Here is a 21,893-nt window from a genome sequence, read left to right as displayed (position 1 = left end):
ATACTTTTGAATGATGGATCCCAAATATTTGAAATAATCATTCACCGATATTTCTTGCTCACCAAGCTTCACTACACTCCCATCACTACTTCGTTGCTTACTAAACCGACATTCCATATATTCAGTCTTACTCTCACTCAACTTAAAACCTCTAGCTTCCAATGTCTGTCTCCATAATTCTAACTTAGCATTAACCCCACCTCTAGACTCATCAATCAATACAATATCATCAGCAAACAACATACACCACGTTACATTTTCTTGAATTGATCTCGTAAGCTCATCCATCACTATCGCAAATAGGAAAGGGCTTAAAGCAGATCCTTGATGTAACCCAACCGTTATCGGAAAATTGGTTGTCACCCCTCCACAAGTGCGGACATTGGTTACTACTCCTTCATACATATCTTTAATTATACTAATGTACTTGAGAGAAACACCTTTCTTCATCATTGTCCACCAGAGAACGTCCCTAGGTACTCTATCGTATGCTTTCTCTAAATCAATAAAAACCATATGCAAATCTTTGTTCCTCTCTCTAAATCTTTCAATAAGTTGTCTAAGAAGATGTATAGCTTCCATAGTTGATCTTCCAGGCATAAAACCAAATTGATTCTCCGATATCATGACAACCTTCCTCAACCTAGACTCAATCACACTCTCCCAAAGTTTCATAGTATGACTCATGAGTTTTATACCACGATAGTTTGTGCAATTTTGTATATCACCCTTATTCTTATATAAAGACACCAAAGTACTCTTCCTCCACTCATTAGGCATCTTATTTGTTCGCCAAATCAAGTTAAAAAGATTTGTCAACCATTCTAAACCTTTCTCTCCCAAGCATTTCCAAGCCTCGATAGGTATACCATCTGGGCCAATTGCCCTTCTTGATTTCATTTTCTTCAAAGCCTTTGCAATTTCTTTCTTTTGAATCTTGCGCATGAAGTCACGATTTATCTCATGAAAAGGAATGGAGAAGTCTCCAAGATCTTGAGCATGACTATCATTAAATAGCTTATCAAAATAATCTTTCCATCTCTCCTTAATCTCCTCATCTTTGACTAAAACCTTTTGCGTTTCATCTTTGATACATCTAACCATACCCAAATCCTTCGATTTCCTATCTCTCATCTTTGCAAGCCTATAAATATCCTTCTCGCCTTCTTTGGTATCCAACTTGTCATAAACCTCCTTATATACCTTAGCCCTCGCGTTTCGAACAACTTTTTTAGCTTCCTTCTTTGCTATCATATACTTCTCCAAATTCTCATTATCACGACTCTTACTTAGATTTCTATAACACTCTCTTTTAACCTTAATAGCTAATTTGACATCCTCGTTCCACCATGATGTATCCTTACCTAGTGGTGCACCACCTTTAGACTCACCCAATACCTCCTTAGCCACTTTTCTCATGCCACCCGCTATCTTATTCCACATTGATTCTGAATCCTCCTCGAGACACCAATCAACTTCCTTAACTACCTGCTCTACAAACATTCCTTGTTTAGCTCCTTTCAGTGCCCACCACTTAATTCTAGGATCTATCCTATGTCTATCCCTTTTGCGGCATTGTCTAATTCTAAGATCTAAAATTAAGACTCTATGTTGTGTAGCTACACTTTCTCCCGGTATAACTTTACAATCGATGCAACAACCCCTATCTCTCTTTCTAAGTAGGAAAAAATCTATCTGACTCGTATTAACCCCACTTTTAAATGTTACTAGGTGAGACTCCCTCTTCCTAAACCAAGTGTTTGCTAAGATCATATCATAGGACAAACAAAAATCTAAAATCCTTTCTCCACTTTCATTTCTTTCTCCTATACCATAGCCTCCATGGATACTCTCAAATCCATCCCTACTAATGCCTACATGTCCATTAAGGTCACCGCTGATGAAAAGCTTTTCTCCATAAGATATCCCTTGTACTACTCCATCTAAATCTTCCCAAAATTGATGCTTAATGGAATCATCTAAACCTACTTGAGGTGCATAAACACTAATAATATTAATAATATCCGTACCTAATACTAATTTAATAAGTAAAATTCTATCACCCTTCCTACGGACCTCAACTACATTATCTATAAACTGACTACTCATAACAATCCCTACTCCATTCCTATTCCTATTTATTCCTGTATACCAAATCTTATATCCCCAAGGTTCTATCACTTTAGCTTTCTCACCTACCCATTTGGTCTCTTGAAGACATAAAATATCAATATTTCTCCTACACATAACATCTACTAACTCTACCAACTTACCAGTTAAAGACCCTATGTTCCAAGTGGCTAACCTAATTTTATGGTCTTGGACTAACTTCTTTACCCCCACCCGTCCAACAAAGTGAGGGAACCCTTGCCTATTTGACACCACACCCGGGCGCCGGTGTGACGCGTCGCTTCTGGGCGACGACCTAGCAACCCTTGCCCATTTATCACTGCCTCCGGGCCTAGAGAGTACAGCGCGTCGCTCAGTAGGGAACGCCCCAACGAAATTCTCATATTGGTTCATTTTCATAGGATATGACAGTTTTTATGCTGGCTGTCACAGGCCTACCGCAACCCTCCTCCTTTATCCGGGCTTGGGACCGACAGTGTATAACTAAACAGTTATACACAGGCGGAGTTGAGCTTGGCATGTCAAGCTTGGCTCGCCCAAGTAAAGTTAGGGATGCACACGAGCTAAGCTCGAGTTGAGCTTGGCATGTCAAGCTTGGCTCGCCCAAGTAAAGTGGTGTATAGGCTCAACTCGAGCTTGAACCCTTGGTGTTCAGGTTCGGCTAGTGCTGAGTATCGAGCATAGATAGGCTCGGTCAGGGCTCAACAGAGAGAGAGAGAGAGAGAGAGAGAGAGAGAGAGAGAGAGAGAGAGAGAGAGAGCATCAAGGGATCTCATAAAGGGGTGGAGATCGAGTTATCCATCTGCTCAAACATCCAGATTGACTCGTGAAGCATGTGAGATTTTTCATAGAGGATGATCACCTTGTTGATGAATCGCTCGCCACGTTGGACAACGGGCCGGTTCTTCTGGTCATTGAGGAATTTATGGAGGGTATCAAAGTTGTGGGAGGCCATGAGCTTCGAGGCAACAATGGAAAGGGAGACATGGTCGAGGTGAGATTCTAGTGAGAGGGAAGCCGCTCGGGCGATCTCGATGATGCGAGCAACAGATTTGAGAAGGGCAAGGGGGTTTTGGGACTTATGTTTGGAGGTCAGAAAGGAGATGTTTTGGGTGTTGAGGAAGAGAGAGAGCCACCTCCACCGAACCACCGCCTTCCACCATCAAGTTCCCTCCTCCCGTTTCCCAGTGAGAGAGAGAGATGGGAGAGAAGGGGCGAGGAGGTTGAGAAGCGGGGGGCTCGAGGCAGTGGCGGGGGGACGATATTTGTATAATTAATATATATTATATAAAATATAAATACGAGCCGATCCTACCGAGCCTTATTGAGCTCCATAGGCCGATCAAGCTCAACTCATTTGCTCAGCTGAGCCTCATAGTTCAGTTCAAGCTCGGCTCATTTATGGGCCGAGCCGAGCCCGAGCTAGCTCGGCTAGTTGTGCATCCCCACTCATCCGTATGGGTGGGCCTATATTATATTAACTTTTTATAACAATTAAGATGAATAAACACAGAAATATATATGCAATTCAAACACATTTTATTGAGGGCATTATGCATGGGTCTGGCCAACCCATGCAAAATTTATTTTTGATGGCCAATGAAAAAGGGGAGAGAGTAGTGATTTGTGATCTTCTGAGAGAGAGAGAGAGAGAGAGAGAGAGAGAGAGAGAGAGAGAGAGAGAGAGAGAGAGAGAGAGAGAGAGAGAGAGAGAGAGAGAGCACCGATTTTATTATGGCAATTAAGAGAGAGAGAGAGAGAGAGCACCGATTTTATTATGGCAATTAAGAGAAAGAAAGGGAGAGAGAGAGTTATATATGGTATCTCAAGAGTTTTTGAAAAAATTACAAGATGCCATGTAACACTTTTTTTTGAAGAACTATGGGCGAACAAATTTTTAATGACATTGTTAGAAAACATCGCAAGGATGTCAATTTTAAAATAAAAGCAATAAAGCATCTAATTTTTGGCACCTATAGGATACATTCAATATTTTCTTATTAGTTACTACATATTTATTTATAGTATGTTTTATAACATCCCAAGCTTTTTCAAAAAAACATGATTTTCAAAATTTTTTTAAGATATTCTTTCGCTGATAGATTCTTGAGATGATATTTGTGACAATGTTTAGGGCCCTTCAAAAATCATAGTTTCAGGTGCTTTTATCTTGATCTGAAGTGGTAGATGTGTAATCATTGCTTGTTTACTAAAAGACATGCTTTGAATTGAATCGATTTAATGGAAAAACTTGAATGTTCTATCAAGTTTTAGTTCAACCTCTGCCATTGATTTTTGTCTCTCCAAAAAACGTATAAGCATGAAAAATACTTTATGTAATACCTGTCTTCTACTGAATAAACTATGATAAACATATCTACCAGCTCAAATCAATCAGGCCAAAACACCTGCAATTATGATTTCTAAAGGGTGGTAATGGGTGACCGAATGTTTTGGCGGTAGGATGATCCCCTCTCCCATATATATATATGTATATATACATACACTTTTTAGAAATTCCCATTTTTACCTGTACCTGTACCTATAACATAGGTGCATAGTATCAACAGGTACAGCTTTTATAACTTTTATGAGACACAAATGCGGTTTTCATGCTGATATCTTGTTTTGGTTGTCGGATGTGACAGCCTTCTGTAGTTCCTTTTTATCCACCTTTTCTTTTTCTTTATAAATCTTCCTTTTCCTACTTGATTTCATAAACAGCTTTTATTAATTTGGAAATGTTTATATTTAAAGCCACTGTAACTATGTAGATGGTTTGACACTCTATATGTGAAACTTTACCAGTTTTCAGAAAACCATTTTTGATGATTTTGATTTTTTAAACAAGTTGTTGTGTTTACATTCTATTGCATAAGGCAACTCCTTGGCAATATTTTATTAACTCGATTCTTGATTCCCAATTTGTTATTATGAGGCTAATTTCATGTCCTTTATTTGGGTCATCCTCTATAAACAATTGTAGATAAACTTTCCATTTGAAGAATTGCATATGGACAGATTAATGACTGATTTATGTCTGATATTATTTTGCATTTTTGCAGATTGAGGATTTCATTGAAAAAGCCAAGGAGTTTGAGGCAGATGCTTCTAGACTCACAGCAAATATTAGGGTTCGAACCTGTGGAAGCTTGGAGGTTCTTTGTGAACACAAAGATAGAGGTGCCACTAATTTTCTTCATGGGCTTTGCAGAAACTGTTATGATGACGTAAAGCAAAAATTTTAACATTTGTATGTTACTTTATTATGTTTATCACTCAGTGCTTTTATCGACTTCCTTTTATGGTTGTTTGTGTACCTCTTGTTCGTTGCAGTTTGTTAAACTCTCTGGTGGAATTCAGGGAGGATCTGATCCTCCAGCTTTCCAGCGTGCTGAAAGAGAAAGAATGGCCAAAGCATCATTAGATGAAAAGAATGAAGATCAGAGCATTCATGCAGTTATTGATGAACAAGATATGTTGCACAAAGTATGTTCCATGCCCTAACATTTGATTAGGACATTTGTTGACTTTTTCCTAATATTATTGCTGTAGAATTCTGGCATCTGAATGAGAAAGTACATGAAATCTATTTGAAACTGTCATATTACACTTCATATGCATGTCTTGTGTTGACATGATACCATGTTGCACAGCCATCGGGCATGGACACTTCTTGAACACAATTAATTCTGTGATGGCCATAGCAACAACATGGCCCTAGCTGCTTCCTTTTTATTTAATATCTTAATCTTTTGTCTTATAGCTTCTTTTTTCTTTTTAAAATATTTTGTATATTCAATTTTATGTTCAGTTTTCTATTCAATGTGATTGACATTTAATAATGATTGCTTGAAACTGTTGTTGAAGAATTTGCTCTTTTAGGTGACCTTTATGTTTTATTACTTGAGAATGTTAATTTTGAATATACACAATCGACAGTCATCGTACATCCATACGTGCATGTGTGTGTATATGCTTGCAATCATGCATGCATGTGTGTGTGTGTGTGTGTGTGTGTAAGTCCTGTGTTGTGCAAAGCATGTTCGCCTCATATCCCTTGCTTGTGTTGGTATCTATGTGAATAGATATGATGTTTTGACATGTATTTGCATTATATCATAAAAATTTTATATTCATTTTATTGTAAAGAGTGTCTGTGATCAGCTGGCTATGATCCAACATCCATTATGTGACTCGGAGAAGGCATTTAATGATTGGAGAGACCTTAGAACTTGTGTCATCTTGCTTCTTGTTATCTATCTGAGTACATTAATATGCATGATAGTGAGTTTTAAATGACATTGTGTACATTCCATACCAAAAGGGAATGTTAGATATCATACACCTTGATATTACCTGTTTTTTGTTTTGTAGCTTGAATGCCTCCATAATAGAAAAACAATATTTTATCAAGTTTTAAAAAATCACCATTTTGGAAATATCATGAAATTGTAAGAGAATATCAAAATATCAGGAAATATCAATAAAATATTGAAAAGTGTTAAAAATGTCTTTCTATTTTTTGACTAAACAAAGATTTAGTTATCATTTTACTGATAGTTCTCAACTGCTTCTAACTGTTTCTGAAAATTGCTCAAAACTCGATTTTTTCCATTTTCTCTAAACCACCTTTTTCCATGATTACTGCTCACTGATGTTTGTGACTATGATGTCCACCTAGTCGACTACAAGGATATCATGTTCCCATCCTTAACTTCTATTTTCTCCAATTCTTATCTTGTGTGCACCCTTGTGTATTTGGAATCCTTTGCTATGTCCATCTTCATGATCTATATTATAACAAATTTTCATGCCTGCATCTTAGATTAGGGTGGATTATTCCTAAAGTATTGATTTTTATCATTTTTTTATGGATAAGACACTAGGTAATAACTTTCCTTCATGTATCCTTTTTCTGGTAATTTTCTTTTTCAATACAAATTGATGCTGCAAGTGTTATCAACTAGTTCAGAGTTTAATACCTACAAATCAAAATGGTGATTGAAAGGGTGCCTTTCCTTCTGCGGAAAAGTTAGCATATTCTAGACTTGCAAGTTTATTACATGCTCCTATTGGTTTTGATGTATGTTGTCTTGAATTCTTGATAGGATGGAAAAGGATCTTGCAATCGTGCTGGTGTAGAGGTTCTTGAGAATGAAAAGGTGGTCTCTAGTGATTCCGAAAGTGCTATTCATGTACATATTAGTGACAGTCTTATGGACCATGGAAAAAATCTAGATAGAGAAAAGGACAGCGCAAACAATGAAAGTTGCATGGGCAAAATGAAAAGCTCAGAAACTTCAGCAGTTGATGAGGGTTCTCCTAGTCAGGTACATCAAGACAAAAATGTTGGCAATGTTGAGGATGATGAATCTGAAACACTTTCAGATATAGATGATACAGAGGTATATAATGTCATGCTAATCTCCACTGATTCTTCATACTTTTGGAGTTTATTTTGTCATCCGGATTTTTGCTCGCTTTTCAAGACACAATGATTTTTGATGCTCCTGGTCGAGGCCTTCAGTTGCTTTTCACTCCTGTACTTACGGATGGCTTGGTTATTCCCTATTTTCTTGTTTGAATGCTTGGATTGTAGGTTGATGGTTACCTTCATGACGAAGAAGAGACACGCCTAAAAACTATCATTTGGACTGAAATGAACAAGGAATACCTTGAGGTCAGGACTCAGAACATTATTGCCAAATTCTTCTTGTAGAATGATAACACCAAATCATTCTAAATAAACCTTTTACAGGAACAAGCAGCTAAAGAGGCTGCAGCTGCAGCTGCTCAAGCGGCTTATGAAGCTAATCTCTCAAATTGTGCAGACATGCCTGAGGCATTTGAAGTGGCAGCAGCGGCAGCTGCTGCAGTGGAAAAATTGAAAAAGGTACCTGATACCTTAATGATTTTTTTCTTGTGAAATTTGGAATATGATGGTAAGCAGTTGTTTGTTTCTTTAGCAAATGTTAAAGGCTTGTGTTAGTTCGAAATGGATAAAACACCTTGTGCAGGTCATAGTTGTGATACAAATATCTTAGTCTAGTGGCCTGCACAATTTGACTTGTTTGTACCAACTGCAAACATTACTTTAAACATTTTCTTAGGGTGCTTTATTTATTTAAAATGGACTGCGAAGCATTGGCAACTTTATTCTGATGATGCATGTAACATATTTATCACATGCATGCCCTTATATTTATTTCTTCTAGTTTGATCTGGTTTTTATATTTCTTCCATCTTGATATGGTTCTTATGAAACCAAATATACATATTAGATCTCTAACAAAAGCACATAGAATTCACTTGCTGTTTTTGTGTTTGGTGGTCTCTGTGTTCTTCTGAAGAATGTTGAAGCAACTGGACTGCATGCTTTCTTGTTGTGTATATTTTTGTGCATGTACGTCTGTGGGCCCGTGCATGTGTGGTCCTCTCTGTTTGAATCATTTATCCTTGCATTCAAAGAATGAGTGGCCCACCTGCTTTCTTCAATTCCTACTAATGGCGGACCATATACATTATTGTTTTTGTGGGTTCAATTAGACTAAATCATAGTATCTCTCAAGGTAATTTCTCGCTGAGAGTTTTTCCCGGAGAAATTTTGAATAAGTGGTTTTCTCAGGCAAATCTGGGAAGATTAAAAAATTGAAAAATATAAATAATAAAAAAAAAATACAAAAATAATACAGTATTGCATTATTTTCTTGAAAAATAAAAAACAAGTTTTAAAATGTTATAAGATGTAAAAGACGCAAAAGCTAGAAAAAGTAGGCGTAATATTTAAAAAAATAAAAAAGTTTCCTTAAATATCATGATATTATCATAATATTTTCAATTCTGGCAATATGTTGCTGATGGTATCTGCTTACTCTAATTCACCGATATTATTGTGATATTTTCAAAATATTGGCAATATTGGTGATTATGGGCTAAATAACAAAGGCCCAGTACACTGTACACATCTACAGGAGTGTGTGTTTCTGTGTAAGGGTGGCCTTGCCCTGTTTATAGGGTGGTTGAAATGCACTCATTGCATATTGGGCATTTGTAATTTAGTCTAGTTGGACATCTGGATGAGATAGCAAAGATGAGAATGTGTTTGTGGTCCTGTTCTAATCATCCAGGCTGCTTCTAGAGAATGTTTGAGATACCGATCAGCTGCATACTTCATTGATCTTTTAATTATCTGACGTAGGCGAGACAGCAAAAACGTGCTGAAGAATCCAAGAATAATACCCCTGCTCAAACTGCTGCAGAGGCAACACGGAGAATGCTAAGTAAGAAGGTAATTTTCTTCACCTATTATGTGGATTGCTTCCTACACAATTTGCAGGGATGAAAGAGTGAACTTCATTGTCTGCTCTGATACCTTCATGGCCATTGACTAGCTAAAATAGTTTTTTTTGCCTATTTCCGATCCCTTAATATTTTCTTGCTGCTTAAACTAACATGGGCTTTATCTACAGAGGCTCAGTTCGAAGATTAATTATGATGTATTAGATAAACTCTTTGATGACACGGTATGACTCTCTCTCTCTCTCTCTCTTTGAAAACACATGGTTGTAAATATCTCATCACTTTTACTCTTTCCCCTATGCTTAAGCGTGGATGAATTAGGAAATGGGAATATTAGGTATTGCTAATATTGATGCATTCTGTCTCAATATTTGTAGGAAAGTAGTGTTTCCTTTGCGTCTATTTGGAGATGATCTAGGCTTGCTATGCAGATCCATGTTGTAGTTTTGGATCAGATTGATTATTTACTCAATATGGATTAATTTTGGACCAAAGTCAGTTTGACTTGATTGATGTGTTGTATAATTTCTCATAAACCTACATGTGAGATTTTGGACTAAAATAAGTGTTCATGATAGAATGGTCAGACCTCAGGCTAGTTGTCTCATTACCAAGGACCTCGTTTTGAGAAAAAAAGGAAAAACTGTCTGGGTTTTTTTGTGGGCTTGCTGTGGGAACACAATTTGGCTTTGCATGCCCTTTTGGACTTGATTTAAAAAACTTTCTTTTATGTTCTGGAACATAGTTGTTGGTTACTAAGCTTATGGTGTATAAGATTGTTAGAGAATGCATAGTAAATACAGTTTACTGTTTTCTTTGGGTAGGGGTATTTTGTAAGGATTAGGTGGCCATAGTTAATAAATTGCCATGATCCTCAATTAAAGAAATAATGAAGGCCACAATCCTGGACAATACAAGAAATTTAGGACTGTTTTTGTTTAAATGGTCAAAAATATGTTGATGCTTGAAAACAGTTGATGTGCTTTTGATTTTTTCTTTTTTTTTTTGGCTTTACCATCTTTCTTACCCCTAACATTACATTTTCCCCCCTTGGGCTTATAACCAGGATAAAGAACAGTTGCATAAAGATTCGAACAGCAAGGGTGATACGAAAAGGCAACGGACTGAATCAGCAGAAGTTGATGATTTCTCTGAACCATTGCATGATGCCGATGTAAATGACCAAGGATTTCAATCTGATGTTTTTGATGGTGATGCGGGAACTGATGTTAGGGATGAATATGGAGGAGATTATGACACCTATTCATATTACGGAAATCAAGACAATGGCTATGGTTATGAAGATGAATACAGTTACGATGATTCATGACTTAGACTAAACGGGCCTGAGACCTAGAAGTTGGATGCAGTACGCTATTCATCTTGAGCAAGTCACAGTTCAGTTCCCCAATCTTGAGCACAACAAAAGTGTAAATAGAGATTTGAGCTGCATTTTGATTGGAGAACAGGATGATTGTCATGCCATCAGACAAGATAGCTCTCAGAGGATAATTATTTTTAGCTCTCATGGCTTATTCATTTAGACTGTCTGCAGCTGATGTAGGAAGACAGAACTCAAGGCGCATTGGTGGTCCTCCCATGTATATGCTATTCTTTTTGTTTCTAATTTGGAATATGGACCCAAGTTGCCTTATTAAGATGGCCATATGGCAATCACAGCGGTACTTATGTAATGAGGGAGTTCAGTTAGTGACATGCATGCAATTAGCCATTTTTGTTTAGTAGCTAAACCCACATCCAAAAGATGGCACTCATGTAATTTGACACCTTTGGATATTGCTGTGAACCATAATTCTCGTGTCATGACGGTAATTTTGATTAGCCTATTAATTTATTATTTATGGTGCCTTACTGATATGCTTTCTTGGTGTTACTCTTCTATGCTATTTGTTATGCATATGTATCCTTGTATGCAAGTAAACAATGAATAGATCTGCCGACCATCAAGTAATCATAAACACTTTAGCCTCTTTTGTTTCATGCAACTTTCATGTGAAAGTGCTGGGCTGTCAATCCTTTTCTTTTCTTTTTTCATCATGAATGAAACAAACATTAAATCATCATGGTGGGAAAGTACCATGCTGGCTAAAGTGCGCTTGTTTTTTTTTTCCGCCACCTACCACTTTTTATGTTTAAATCCTTTTGTACCTCCTCTATGAAAGTTTTCTTGTGAAGAGGCTGAGCTAACAGGATTCTTTAAAAATTAGTGCACCTTCTCATGAAGGGCCTTGTTCTTTCATGGGAATGAAACAACATAAAATGACGGTATTGTACAGTTAATTTGACTTGATTCCTTAAAAACCTTATAATTTTTTATATTCTATGTTTAAAATTATAATTGTCCAACATTGTTTGTACTTTTTTACCTTTTGCAACTGCGAATTGAGGCTTTATTGTGATAAAATTGTATCGCCCGTCCGTTAGGTTTAACTCACTTAAATTGAGAATCACAAGTTTTTTTTATGTGAAACTCACGAACTTGTATAAATTTATTTGTGAATTTTCAGTGAAGTTGAAATTACCAAAATCGTAAATATTCTATATTCTCATATCTTTCACGAAATCACATAAATTTATGTGTAAAATTTCACTTACTACTAAATTCATAAATATCTTACTTTTTTGTATATACTTTCAGAAATCACATAAATTTATTTGCGAAATTTATTACTAAATTTGTAAATATCTTATTTTTTGCATATACTTCTAAAAATCATATAAATTTATCTATGAAACTTCATTTATCACTTATCCCAAAATTTATAAATATGTTACTTATTTGCATATATTGAACGATCTCGCATAAAGTAATTTGTGACTTGCCTTATATCGGAAATATTATACTTAAATATTAGCACAATTATGATAAATATACAATATTTTTTATTTTTTGCAAATTATTTTTTTAATCATATATTAACCCATTGTGGTCCCCAACCTAATTAATTTTGCATAATCTCAATTTTTTTGTCTTTTGTCTCTAACTAATGGTCCCCAACCTTCTTTCCTTTCGATAACTATTTATGACAACTAATTTAAACAACTATTTTCAACTCATTTGCATATATCATACTTTTTTACATATACGTTTCGAATTCTCGTGAAGTATATTTTTGAAAATTATATTGATCGGCAAAATCTGACAATTTTGCAAAACTGTTTCTCCACGTATAAACAAGTCAATATGATTAATATGGAACTAAATACAATTGGTTTGCATGAAATATAAAACTTAAGTTTAACAATTACAAAGTTGCATTCAATACATGAGCTTTATTATAAAGTTATATTCAAAGTTTAACTTGATCCATACGATTACAAATATAAGTTTAACTTGATCTATCACAAAGGTGCACAATTATCCACAACTCAGCTAACAAGATAGGCTCTTCCGACACCGCTCTAACTGATGCTTTTGCCTTTTCATCGTCTTTCACACCCTTGAAAGCCCTTTCCTTCATATGCTTGTAGAACTTGATCATACAATTCTTTATATCTGTGATATCTTGCTGAAAATAACTTTTTATTACCAATAAACTAACTACAATGAACAACTGAAACTTGTGAATAACTAACATATAAATACATACTTACATTAAGTTCAATCTTCAGTTTATGCAAAACTAATGCATATACTGTATAGCAAATATATTGCAGTCATACCTATAAAATAAGAAAATACCAAGTAAAAACTATGTACTTTTATGAAATGAGTTAATAAACAAATAAAAAGTAATTACTCATTCTCTTGTTGACTACTATCCTCCATAGTCTGCACCATCCAATATTTGTAATAGTCAAACCCAAATTACGCTAAAAAAACCCTACAACACATATACATGAAAAAGAGATAACATACACAAAAAAACAAGTATATTATTGTGTAAATTATGTTATTGTATCATTTGTTTGAGGTTTTTATATGCTAAATATGTGTTCGACATAGAATTGTATAACCTGAAGTCCTTTTTCTTCGTGTTCATTTTTCCAAGGACCTAGTGTTCATTACTGCAGTTGAAAGGAATTAAGAGCTGCAACATAAATCTAGTGTAACGTCATTGTGAACGAAAACATTTATTTGTAAGTTGTTATGCAAAGTTATGTAGAAACATACCTTATCAACATCAACGAAAAGATACAGTAAGTCATTCCTTTCCAAGCAGTCAACTGCCCTACCTTGCTGCCCTTTAGTTGCGACCATTTACTGTGAACATACAAGGTTTAGTAGTTAATTTGTATTAATCAGTAGTAAAAAATAAAAACTTTTTGGACTTACAGAGAAATATAAGGTAAGATAAAGGGTCTTCGACATGTTGTCTCTTTCCCTATCCTCATTGTGAGCCAGTTGGAGTCTTTCTACGAATCTGGCTAAATGCTATATAGTAAATCCAGTGTGGTAACAAAAGAACAAACAAAATTATGTGCAAACATAATAAAATAACAAACAAAAAAACATAGAAAAGTGACACTTACGTCACTTGCCAAGATAGTTTCTTTGTTAAACTCATACTCTTTCGACTCTAGGGTATTCTTTTTTATAGTTTTTTCTTTCTCATTAACCTGTTCTTAACAACAAAATAAATTGTATACGATTAATATTAAATATACACACATGAACTCTAGATATTGTTTATACCTGATGTACGATCGATTGTTCATTGTTGTTCGAACTTCAGGGCTCTTTGAATTCCTTCGTAGTGCAAGAATGTGTACGACTATACATCTCAAACAACCTAGATATGCACATAAAGAAGTAATTAATTAAAAAACATTGGATCTACACACAAAAAAATAATTAATCAAACAACACTAGATATACATATAAAGAAGCAATTAATTAAACACTATATACATATACATATTGTTATTCGTGCATTCGCCTGTTGTGGCCAACCTCACCGTATACACTGCACTTATAAGATAGAACATCTTTGTGTTATGTTCTTCATATGTTAATCTTAGGTCGCCTTGTTTTGTGAACTACTTTTAGTGGATAGACAACTATAAGAGTAGGTAGAGCAATGTGTGTGACATTATTTGCCATTGGGAAGAATGTATATTGATTATATATAACTCAATATAATTCAACTTTGAAGAATTTATCGTAGTAATCCTTTAGTAGGTTACTCTCATACAAAATGCATGTGATTGCATGTTCGCAAGGAATCTCGCTAATTTGCCACTCTTCACAAGCGCACAAGCACCTCTAAAGATCAACACTATAACCATGAGATCAGTCGCGAGTTTTATACCGTTGTCAGAGGCAATGCATTACTTGCATACGTATTTGTTGTGCCTTTTTATTCAGTTCCTCTAGCTTTTATTTTACCTTCAACACCACAACACTTGTCATACGCTACCCCGTAATCTTTCTTTTCTCAAAAAGTTTCATGAACACGAGGCAAAACTTTTCAATAAGTGAAATTATAATTTGTTCCTTCATTTTGTCAAAAATATAATTGCATTATTCTTTTCTGGTTGCTCGAGTTGCACTTCACCAAAGGGCCTTGAGTGATGAACCAAATTTCTTACGAAAAGTTCTTTATCAAATATTTCATGCAAAATCCAACATGACATGTAGGACATGTAAGGGAGACAACATACTTTAAACTAGGATGTCTATATGAGATAACTGTCAATACTCCTCTCTCTCTCTTAACTTATCGAAGTGTATGAATTCGTGCTTTACATGTTCTAAAAATCATGTCCATAAATTATTGGACTCCTCATGTCGATTCTCGGTTAGCCTTTATCAGATGATCTAAATAAGCAGAAAGCATCTTAAATGACTTTCTGAATGAACCATATAATACAACCTTTGTGTCTTCCCATCCACATCATGCTTGTTTGTAAGTAACCTCTACACCTTCATCGCAACTGATGCCATTCGTGATTTTTCTTAGAGTTATCTTCGGGTTATTGTGCATGCGTTTGTGATAACACTTAAAATTCACTTTAAAAACACTTTATCTACTACAAGGTTTTCTAGTGATCCACCACATATATGCTTGGTATTATATCTCTTCACTTGAAAGAAATCTTATTCATATACCTTTGTGTAATAGATCTTTCAGGGACATTTAACCATTATATGAGCATTCTTCCTTGTGTATACGACAATGGTTTTGTTATTGCAGTTGTTTAATAATTTTGCTTTATAGTTATTTCTGATCATATGATCTTTAAAAAACTCATGGTAGTGCTGGAGATCATTAAATTTTTAATTACAGAATTGCTCATACAAAACATATGTCTTCGCTTCAATAATTTTTAATTGTTCTTCATTGTATGAGAACCTATTGAACGAAAACTAAAGGTTCACATTTTTTAATGCCATTGATGCATCACTTTCACTCGCCTTTATTTGTCCCATGTCATCACTGCCTTTATCCTCTCTTATTGACATGATATAATCATCATCATCGATATTATCCGATTGTTCATTGTCAACATGATCGCTAATACCACTAATGGACTGTCCGATTTCACCAACTAAATCAAAATTTATTATATCTATAACTTTATTTGCTTTTATGCATGCATCATTCCTGCATTTTTAACATTCAAGATTTTCATCATTACACCTATATCTCAACCATAAATTATATCAAAATTATAACTTGTACCTAGCATTGTCGTATGTTTGGAAAGGCTGCATGTCATTCAAATTATTGTGATAAAATCACTGACACTTCTTTGCTCACATGGTTTCATATCCTTTGCAGTGATATGTTGATCATGTACAACATCAATATCATCCACTGTTTGGGATAGTTGGATAATCAATAAAGTACTCAACTCGATACATGGTGTCTGAGATGCATGCATATTCTCCACGAGATTCACATCATTCTATTGATCTACTCCTTGTTTAACTACTCTTTCATTAACTTTACATACTTCAAGTAAACATCACCCCTAAATAACATCAATTTTACATCCTCCTCCTCCTCAACCTCTATCCATATTTTTTGCTTGTTTAAGTTTAGAGAATAACTATACCAGACTCTTAATAAGTCTATCGCTATATGGTTTTATGAGACATCAAAGCCACAAATTCCTTAAAGGTAATATTTTTGGAGACCACTATAGATTTTTAATTAGTATAATTAGACCTACGGTAATGTACTTTAGCCCTTTTAAACGCCATCATTGCCTGCCTACAATTAGGGGTGGCAAAACCTGACACGACCCGCCAACCCGCCTCTTAGATGGGTTCGGGTTGGGCTTAAGCCAACTCATTTAATAAACGGGTCGACCCGCCTAACCGGTTTATTAAATGGGTCGGGTTTGGGTTGGGGGTATGCCAACCCGCCAACCCGACTAACAACCCGACCCGTCAACCCGTCGACCCGACCCGCCAACCCGACCCGCGAACCTGAGAACCCGTTTACCCGACCCAACCCATTTATTAAATGGGTTGGCGGGTCGTGTCGGGTTACCCGTTTATTAAACGGGCCGGGTTCGTGTTTGCCACAACCGACCCGTTTAATAAACGGGTCAGGTTCGGGTTGAGGTATGCTGACCCGCCAACCCGACACGATTGCCACCCCTACCTACAATAACCACGATAATGTACTTTAGTCCTTACAATGCTTATCGACAGTGAACCCTAGCCCCATTACACCAACACAAGAACAATAAATATTAACTAAAAGACAAACAAAGAATCATAAATCATCTATAACAATATATATTTCGATAAAAAAAACTGTAAACATAATAAACCCTAAATGATAAATCTGGTGGCTAGAAAAGTTGATGACAATACAAGAAAATATGAAAAAAATATACATAACAACAACCAAACACAAATACACATGAAGATATTCAATGATCATGAACTTGACCTGATTATATGCTGCCATGTTAAATAGAAATACGCATGAGGATACACATGTATATATTATATATAACTTACCCTTAAAACTTTTAGATGAAGAAGTCAATCACAAGGATGATACTACAACCTCTTTGGAATGCAAGAATCACTGCAAGGGTTTTACAAAGAAGTTCTTTGTAGACACAAACGAGAAGAATAAACCCTCGAATAAAAAACAAGTATATATATGATTTGACAAAATCATAAATATTAAGAAAAAGCGCATATAATAAAACTTTTGCTAATATTTAAGTAGGAGATTTATAATTTTGTTTTCCTTTAAGTGGAGTTTCACACATAAATTTATGTGATTTTAGGAAGTATATGCAAAAAAGTAAGATATTTGCGTAAGGTGTTTCATAAATATATTTATGCAAAATATTGATGTATACGCAGAAGTATAGGATATTTACGATTTTGGTGGTTTCAATTTTACAAAAATTTCACAAATAAATTTATGCGAGATCATGAGGTGCACATAAAAAGAATCTTGTGATTTTGGATTTAAGTGAGAGTTGGACCTAGCCGATGGGTGGTATAATTTTATTGCAATAACGCCTCAATTCACAATTGTGAAGGATAAAAGGTCCTAACGTTGTTGGATATTTGTAATTTTGAACATCAAAAAAATATGAAAAATGATAGGGTTTTTAGGGAATTGGGTCAAATTAGACGTACAGTCATTTTCCAATGAAACAAACCCTTTAATTCAATGATCCAATCATTAACAATGTAAATACTGATATACATGATGCCTTTAGTAAGGCATAAGTACATATGAGAGAGTAACTAAGGCCTTGGTTGTTTATGGGAAAGTGTTGAGCAGACAATCATTTTCTTTTTCTTCTCACCATGAATGAAACAAACATCATGGTGGAAAAGCGTCAGTATTGGCACAAGTGGGCTCCAGTTTTTCTCACCACCTACCACATATGTAAATCATGTCTTACCTCTCCTCTACCAAAGCTTTCACATGAGAAGGCTGAGATAAAAAGGATTTTTTTTGTGCCCATTCCGATGTAAAGCCTTTCCTTTACATGAAATTGAAACAGATGAGTCCTAAGTGCCCAACTATGTATCTCCTTTGATTGTGAGTAGAAGAAGCTTAGTTGCAGTGCTTGATTTTTGTTTTTTTTGTTTTTAATTTATAAGCTGAAGAAACCGTACCAAACACAAAAACCTTGTTGCACTGGCTCAGCCTTCCATACCTACGGTCATCATGCCGGCAGCGTAAAACCCTGAGGCCTACGCTACACATTGGCTTGCCCAAAGGGGCAATGCCCATGAGAATCGAACCTTGACTGCCCATCTAGCAGCTAAGGCCCCACCCCACTATGCCAACCCCCCTTGAACTTACATATGCAATCTTTTCTGTAATCAATAAAGTGTAAGATGTATATAGAATGAATCACTTCCTCACTTTCAAAACGTGCCCATAGTTCCACCTCCCCTGATTTTTTACTGAAGTTTTCCCCACACAGCCAATCATACCCTTAAGGGGGCGTTTGTTGCACCCCCCACCCCCCACTGTCCCTTCAAAGAGACACCTGAGAAAAAAACTGCTTTCCCATGGGAAGATGTGAATGGATTTTGATAGGAAAATTGTGTTTTGCATTTATTATGTAGGCCCCACCACATCCTTTCACTCCTATGAAAGTGGTATATTTCATAGGAAAGAGCATGAAACAGGCAACCACTAAATGACTTTGGTTTTGGATTCTCTCTAGATTTTTTAATTGATCATGTATCTAGATATTTATATCTTTTCCTTTTTTTCCTTTACATGCCTATATGCATCTAGATTTATCCAAACCATTTACAATTGGATGTAGACCCACGAGAATTGTGGTGGCCTAGATCCAACTAGTTTTTCCGCTAAAGGACTTACATTTGAATGGATTAGAACTTAGAACAGTCATATCTCAAGTTGGATTTTGGTATTTGTTCACAAGTAGGGATGGCAGTGGACCGGGGGAAAGCAGGGCCCCACCCCGCCTCCCTCCGTTTGGACCGGGGATGAAGGGTATGAAACGGGGATGGAGGCGGGGATGAAGGTTAAAATCCATCCCCGTTTGGGGATGGAGGCGGGGATGGACGTTCACTTTTCCCCGCCCCGCCCCGCCCCCACCCCCGCCACAATCCCCACCTATTCCCCGCCTCATCCTCGTCCCCGCCACTTTCACCGCCTATTCCCCGCCCCGCCTCATCCCCGTTTGAACCGGGGATGGAGGACATGAAACGGGGATGAAGGCGGGGGTGGAGGTTAAAATCCATCCCCGTGCGGGGATGGAGGCTGGGATGGAGGTTCTAATCTTGAGGCGGGGCGGGGGTGGAGACCTTGTCCCCGCCCCTCCCCACTGCCATCCCTACTCACAAGACATGAGTTAAAACGGGTTCAGGTTTTTCTTGATCTGACTTGAGAAGCATATTAGACACACTAAGCCTTGATATTCGTTTTCAGACCTGGGCACCATTTAATTGGCTGGAAACCGATTAATGAATGATCCTGCTAATGTTATAAAAGTTCATCAATACTGGATCATAGTTGTGGATCACCCTGCAGCATACATGGTGGATTTTTGGCTGGACCAACCGTGCAAAGATCTACTTCCAGCCTCATGCCCCCACCCCTTAGGCCTTGGTTTGTGAAGCCTATATATGTACTCTTTCTAATCTGTTTGGTCTATAATTTTATTCTACTTGAGTTGTAGGGATGAAAACAATACCAAGCTTCCCTATGGTATCATTCATTTGTTGCCAATGTTTTATATATATATATATATATATATATATATATATATATATATATATATATATATATATATATATATATATATATATATATATATCTTTGCATGCATGGTGGTTGGGTCTGCACCTGATTTTATATATGTATAGACCAATGGTTTAGACTAGAAAACAAAGTTTTTGAGAACAAAGTAAACATTCCGATTAGACAAAACAGACAATTTAAGGTTTAAAAGGGAAATATTTTCAAAGTATCGCCCATGTTTGTGATGGAGATCAAAATAGGTCTAAATTTAAGGGTCATGAGAAATGTGTTTCTCTGGAAACCGTTTTCGAAACTTGTGGAAAACACCAAAAAATTATGGGAAACATGTTTCGTACCTTAAGCTCGTTTGAAAACTGCCTCTTGGGTTGAAAAAGTAGATTACATGCTGGTCATGGATTTAGCAAATCCTCAAGGTTGTTTGAGAGCATTCTTTAGAATCCATTAGGAATTCCCCACTTTCATAGTTATGTTGTTTGGGATGCAGCTTTTACCTTAATAAATGAACTAAGAAAGTTACCGGTGTCACACCATGGGAGTGTAACCAGTGTAGCATTTGGTAATTACCACCTCATCCTGATGGTAATTGAAATAAGGAATTGAAAGCTACAAAGATAATGTCAGTTGCCACTTTTTATTTTAATTTCTTTTTTCCTGTTTCCAAACAAATTTTGAAGTGATGATCCCGCCCTTACTCTAATGGTTACTTTTCAAGTAGATGCGTTAAAGACACTTTTGGAAGTAAGAAAAACTCTTATAGTAAAATAAAATTTTGCCTATGAAAAGTTTTGATATGACAACTTTTTTAAATGATTTTTTTTCACTTGTTTGTGCAGTATAAAAAAAATGTAAGAAAAATCAAGGGAAGAAGAAGAAAAAGAGGAATTGATGGTGGTGGTGGTTCTTCTGATCTAATTGGGTTCCCCATGACGGCCTCTTGGGCTTCAAGCTGGCTGGAGCAGCCGAAGCATGGTCTGCACGCCCCTTTCACAGACAATCATGCGCCTTGTCAAAGAGGGTGAGCTCATAAATAGATGGTACTAAGTAAGCTCCCACACCCACAACAATAGTAATTGTAATTCATTTAATTCATGTTGCAGTAACACTAACTCAATCAAGAACTATACTACAACCAAGAACCAGGAGGGCGCTGCTCCCTCTATCTCACCACCCCTGTATGGAGTAAGGTTTGGCATTTTCTTTTTTCATAAAATGGATGGTGAAGCAACTCGAGCTCAAATAGACGCATCAAGGCCATTTGAGGCGCTTAGCCTTCGATTAGGTGAGTAATAGGGAACCTGCAACAAGAGTGAAACGAGCCGCGGCCTAGCAGACCCGAAAGCTGTGGTACCGTTCCTTCCTCCATCAAGCTCTTTCTTATCTCGCTCACCATGACTAAGTTCCTCAGCACGGCCGTGCACCTGACCTGGATTGCCGGCTAGCCAAAGCAGTAGGCATTGAGAACGGCGGAGAGCCTCTTCACGGTGATGGCCCTGATGGTGAGATGGTTGGTGGGGAGTGTAAATCACCATTTCTTAGTGGTACCAAACATTCCTCCACCTCCTGAAGAAATGTTTCTTATAAAAAATTATACTTTTTAGAAAAAAACTCTTTTTGAGAAAAAATATCTATTGTTTAAAAGGGTAAAAAAAATCAGTACATTTTCTTCTACCTTCAATTTTTTCATACTGATTTTCTGACCCTTACAAGCGAGAGAGACTTTTCCGCTGAGAGTTTTTTTAAAAAGTATACTTTTTGATAAAAAAA

General features: G+C 36.4%; 1 protein-coding gene across 2 annotated transcripts in view; it reads left to right on the top strand.

Moving 5' to 3' along the window:
• Window positions 1-11,301, top strand: part of LOC149817976 (Cyclin/Brf1-like TBP-binding protein) — a 72,741-nt gene extending 61,440 nt beyond the window's left edge. For both annotated transcript variants that reach the window (XM_089985809.1, XM_089985810.1), the window contains exons 12-19: window positions 5,196-5,360; window positions 5,467-5,619; window positions 7,242-7,538; window positions 7,733-7,813; window positions 7,892-8,026; window positions 9,332-9,421; window positions 9,603-9,656; window positions 10,499-11,301. In XM_089985809.1, the coding sequence (XP_089841935.1) occupies window positions 5,196-5,360; window positions 5,467-5,619; window positions 7,242-7,538; window positions 7,733-7,813; window positions 7,892-8,026; window positions 9,332-9,421; window positions 9,603-9,656; window positions 10,499-10,762 (1,239 nt within the window). In that variant the 3' untranslated portion in view covers window positions 10,763-11,301. The remainder of the gene's footprint in view (window positions 1-5,195; window positions 5,361-5,466; window positions 5,620-7,241; window positions 7,539-7,732; window positions 7,814-7,891; window positions 8,027-9,331; window positions 9,422-9,602; window positions 9,657-10,498) is intronic.
• The last annotated feature ends 10,592 nt before the right edge of the window (window positions 11,302-21,893 follow it).

This window comes from Nuphar pumila, chromosome 13 (assembly GCF_984573655.1).
Source record: "Nuphar pumila chromosome 13, dmNupPumi1.hap1.1, whole genome shotgun sequence".
NCBI lineage: Eukaryota > Viridiplantae > Streptophyta > Magnoliopsida > Nymphaeales > Nymphaeaceae > Nuphar > Nuphar pumila.
This window is presented reverse-complemented; position numbering and strand designations above follow the sequence as displayed.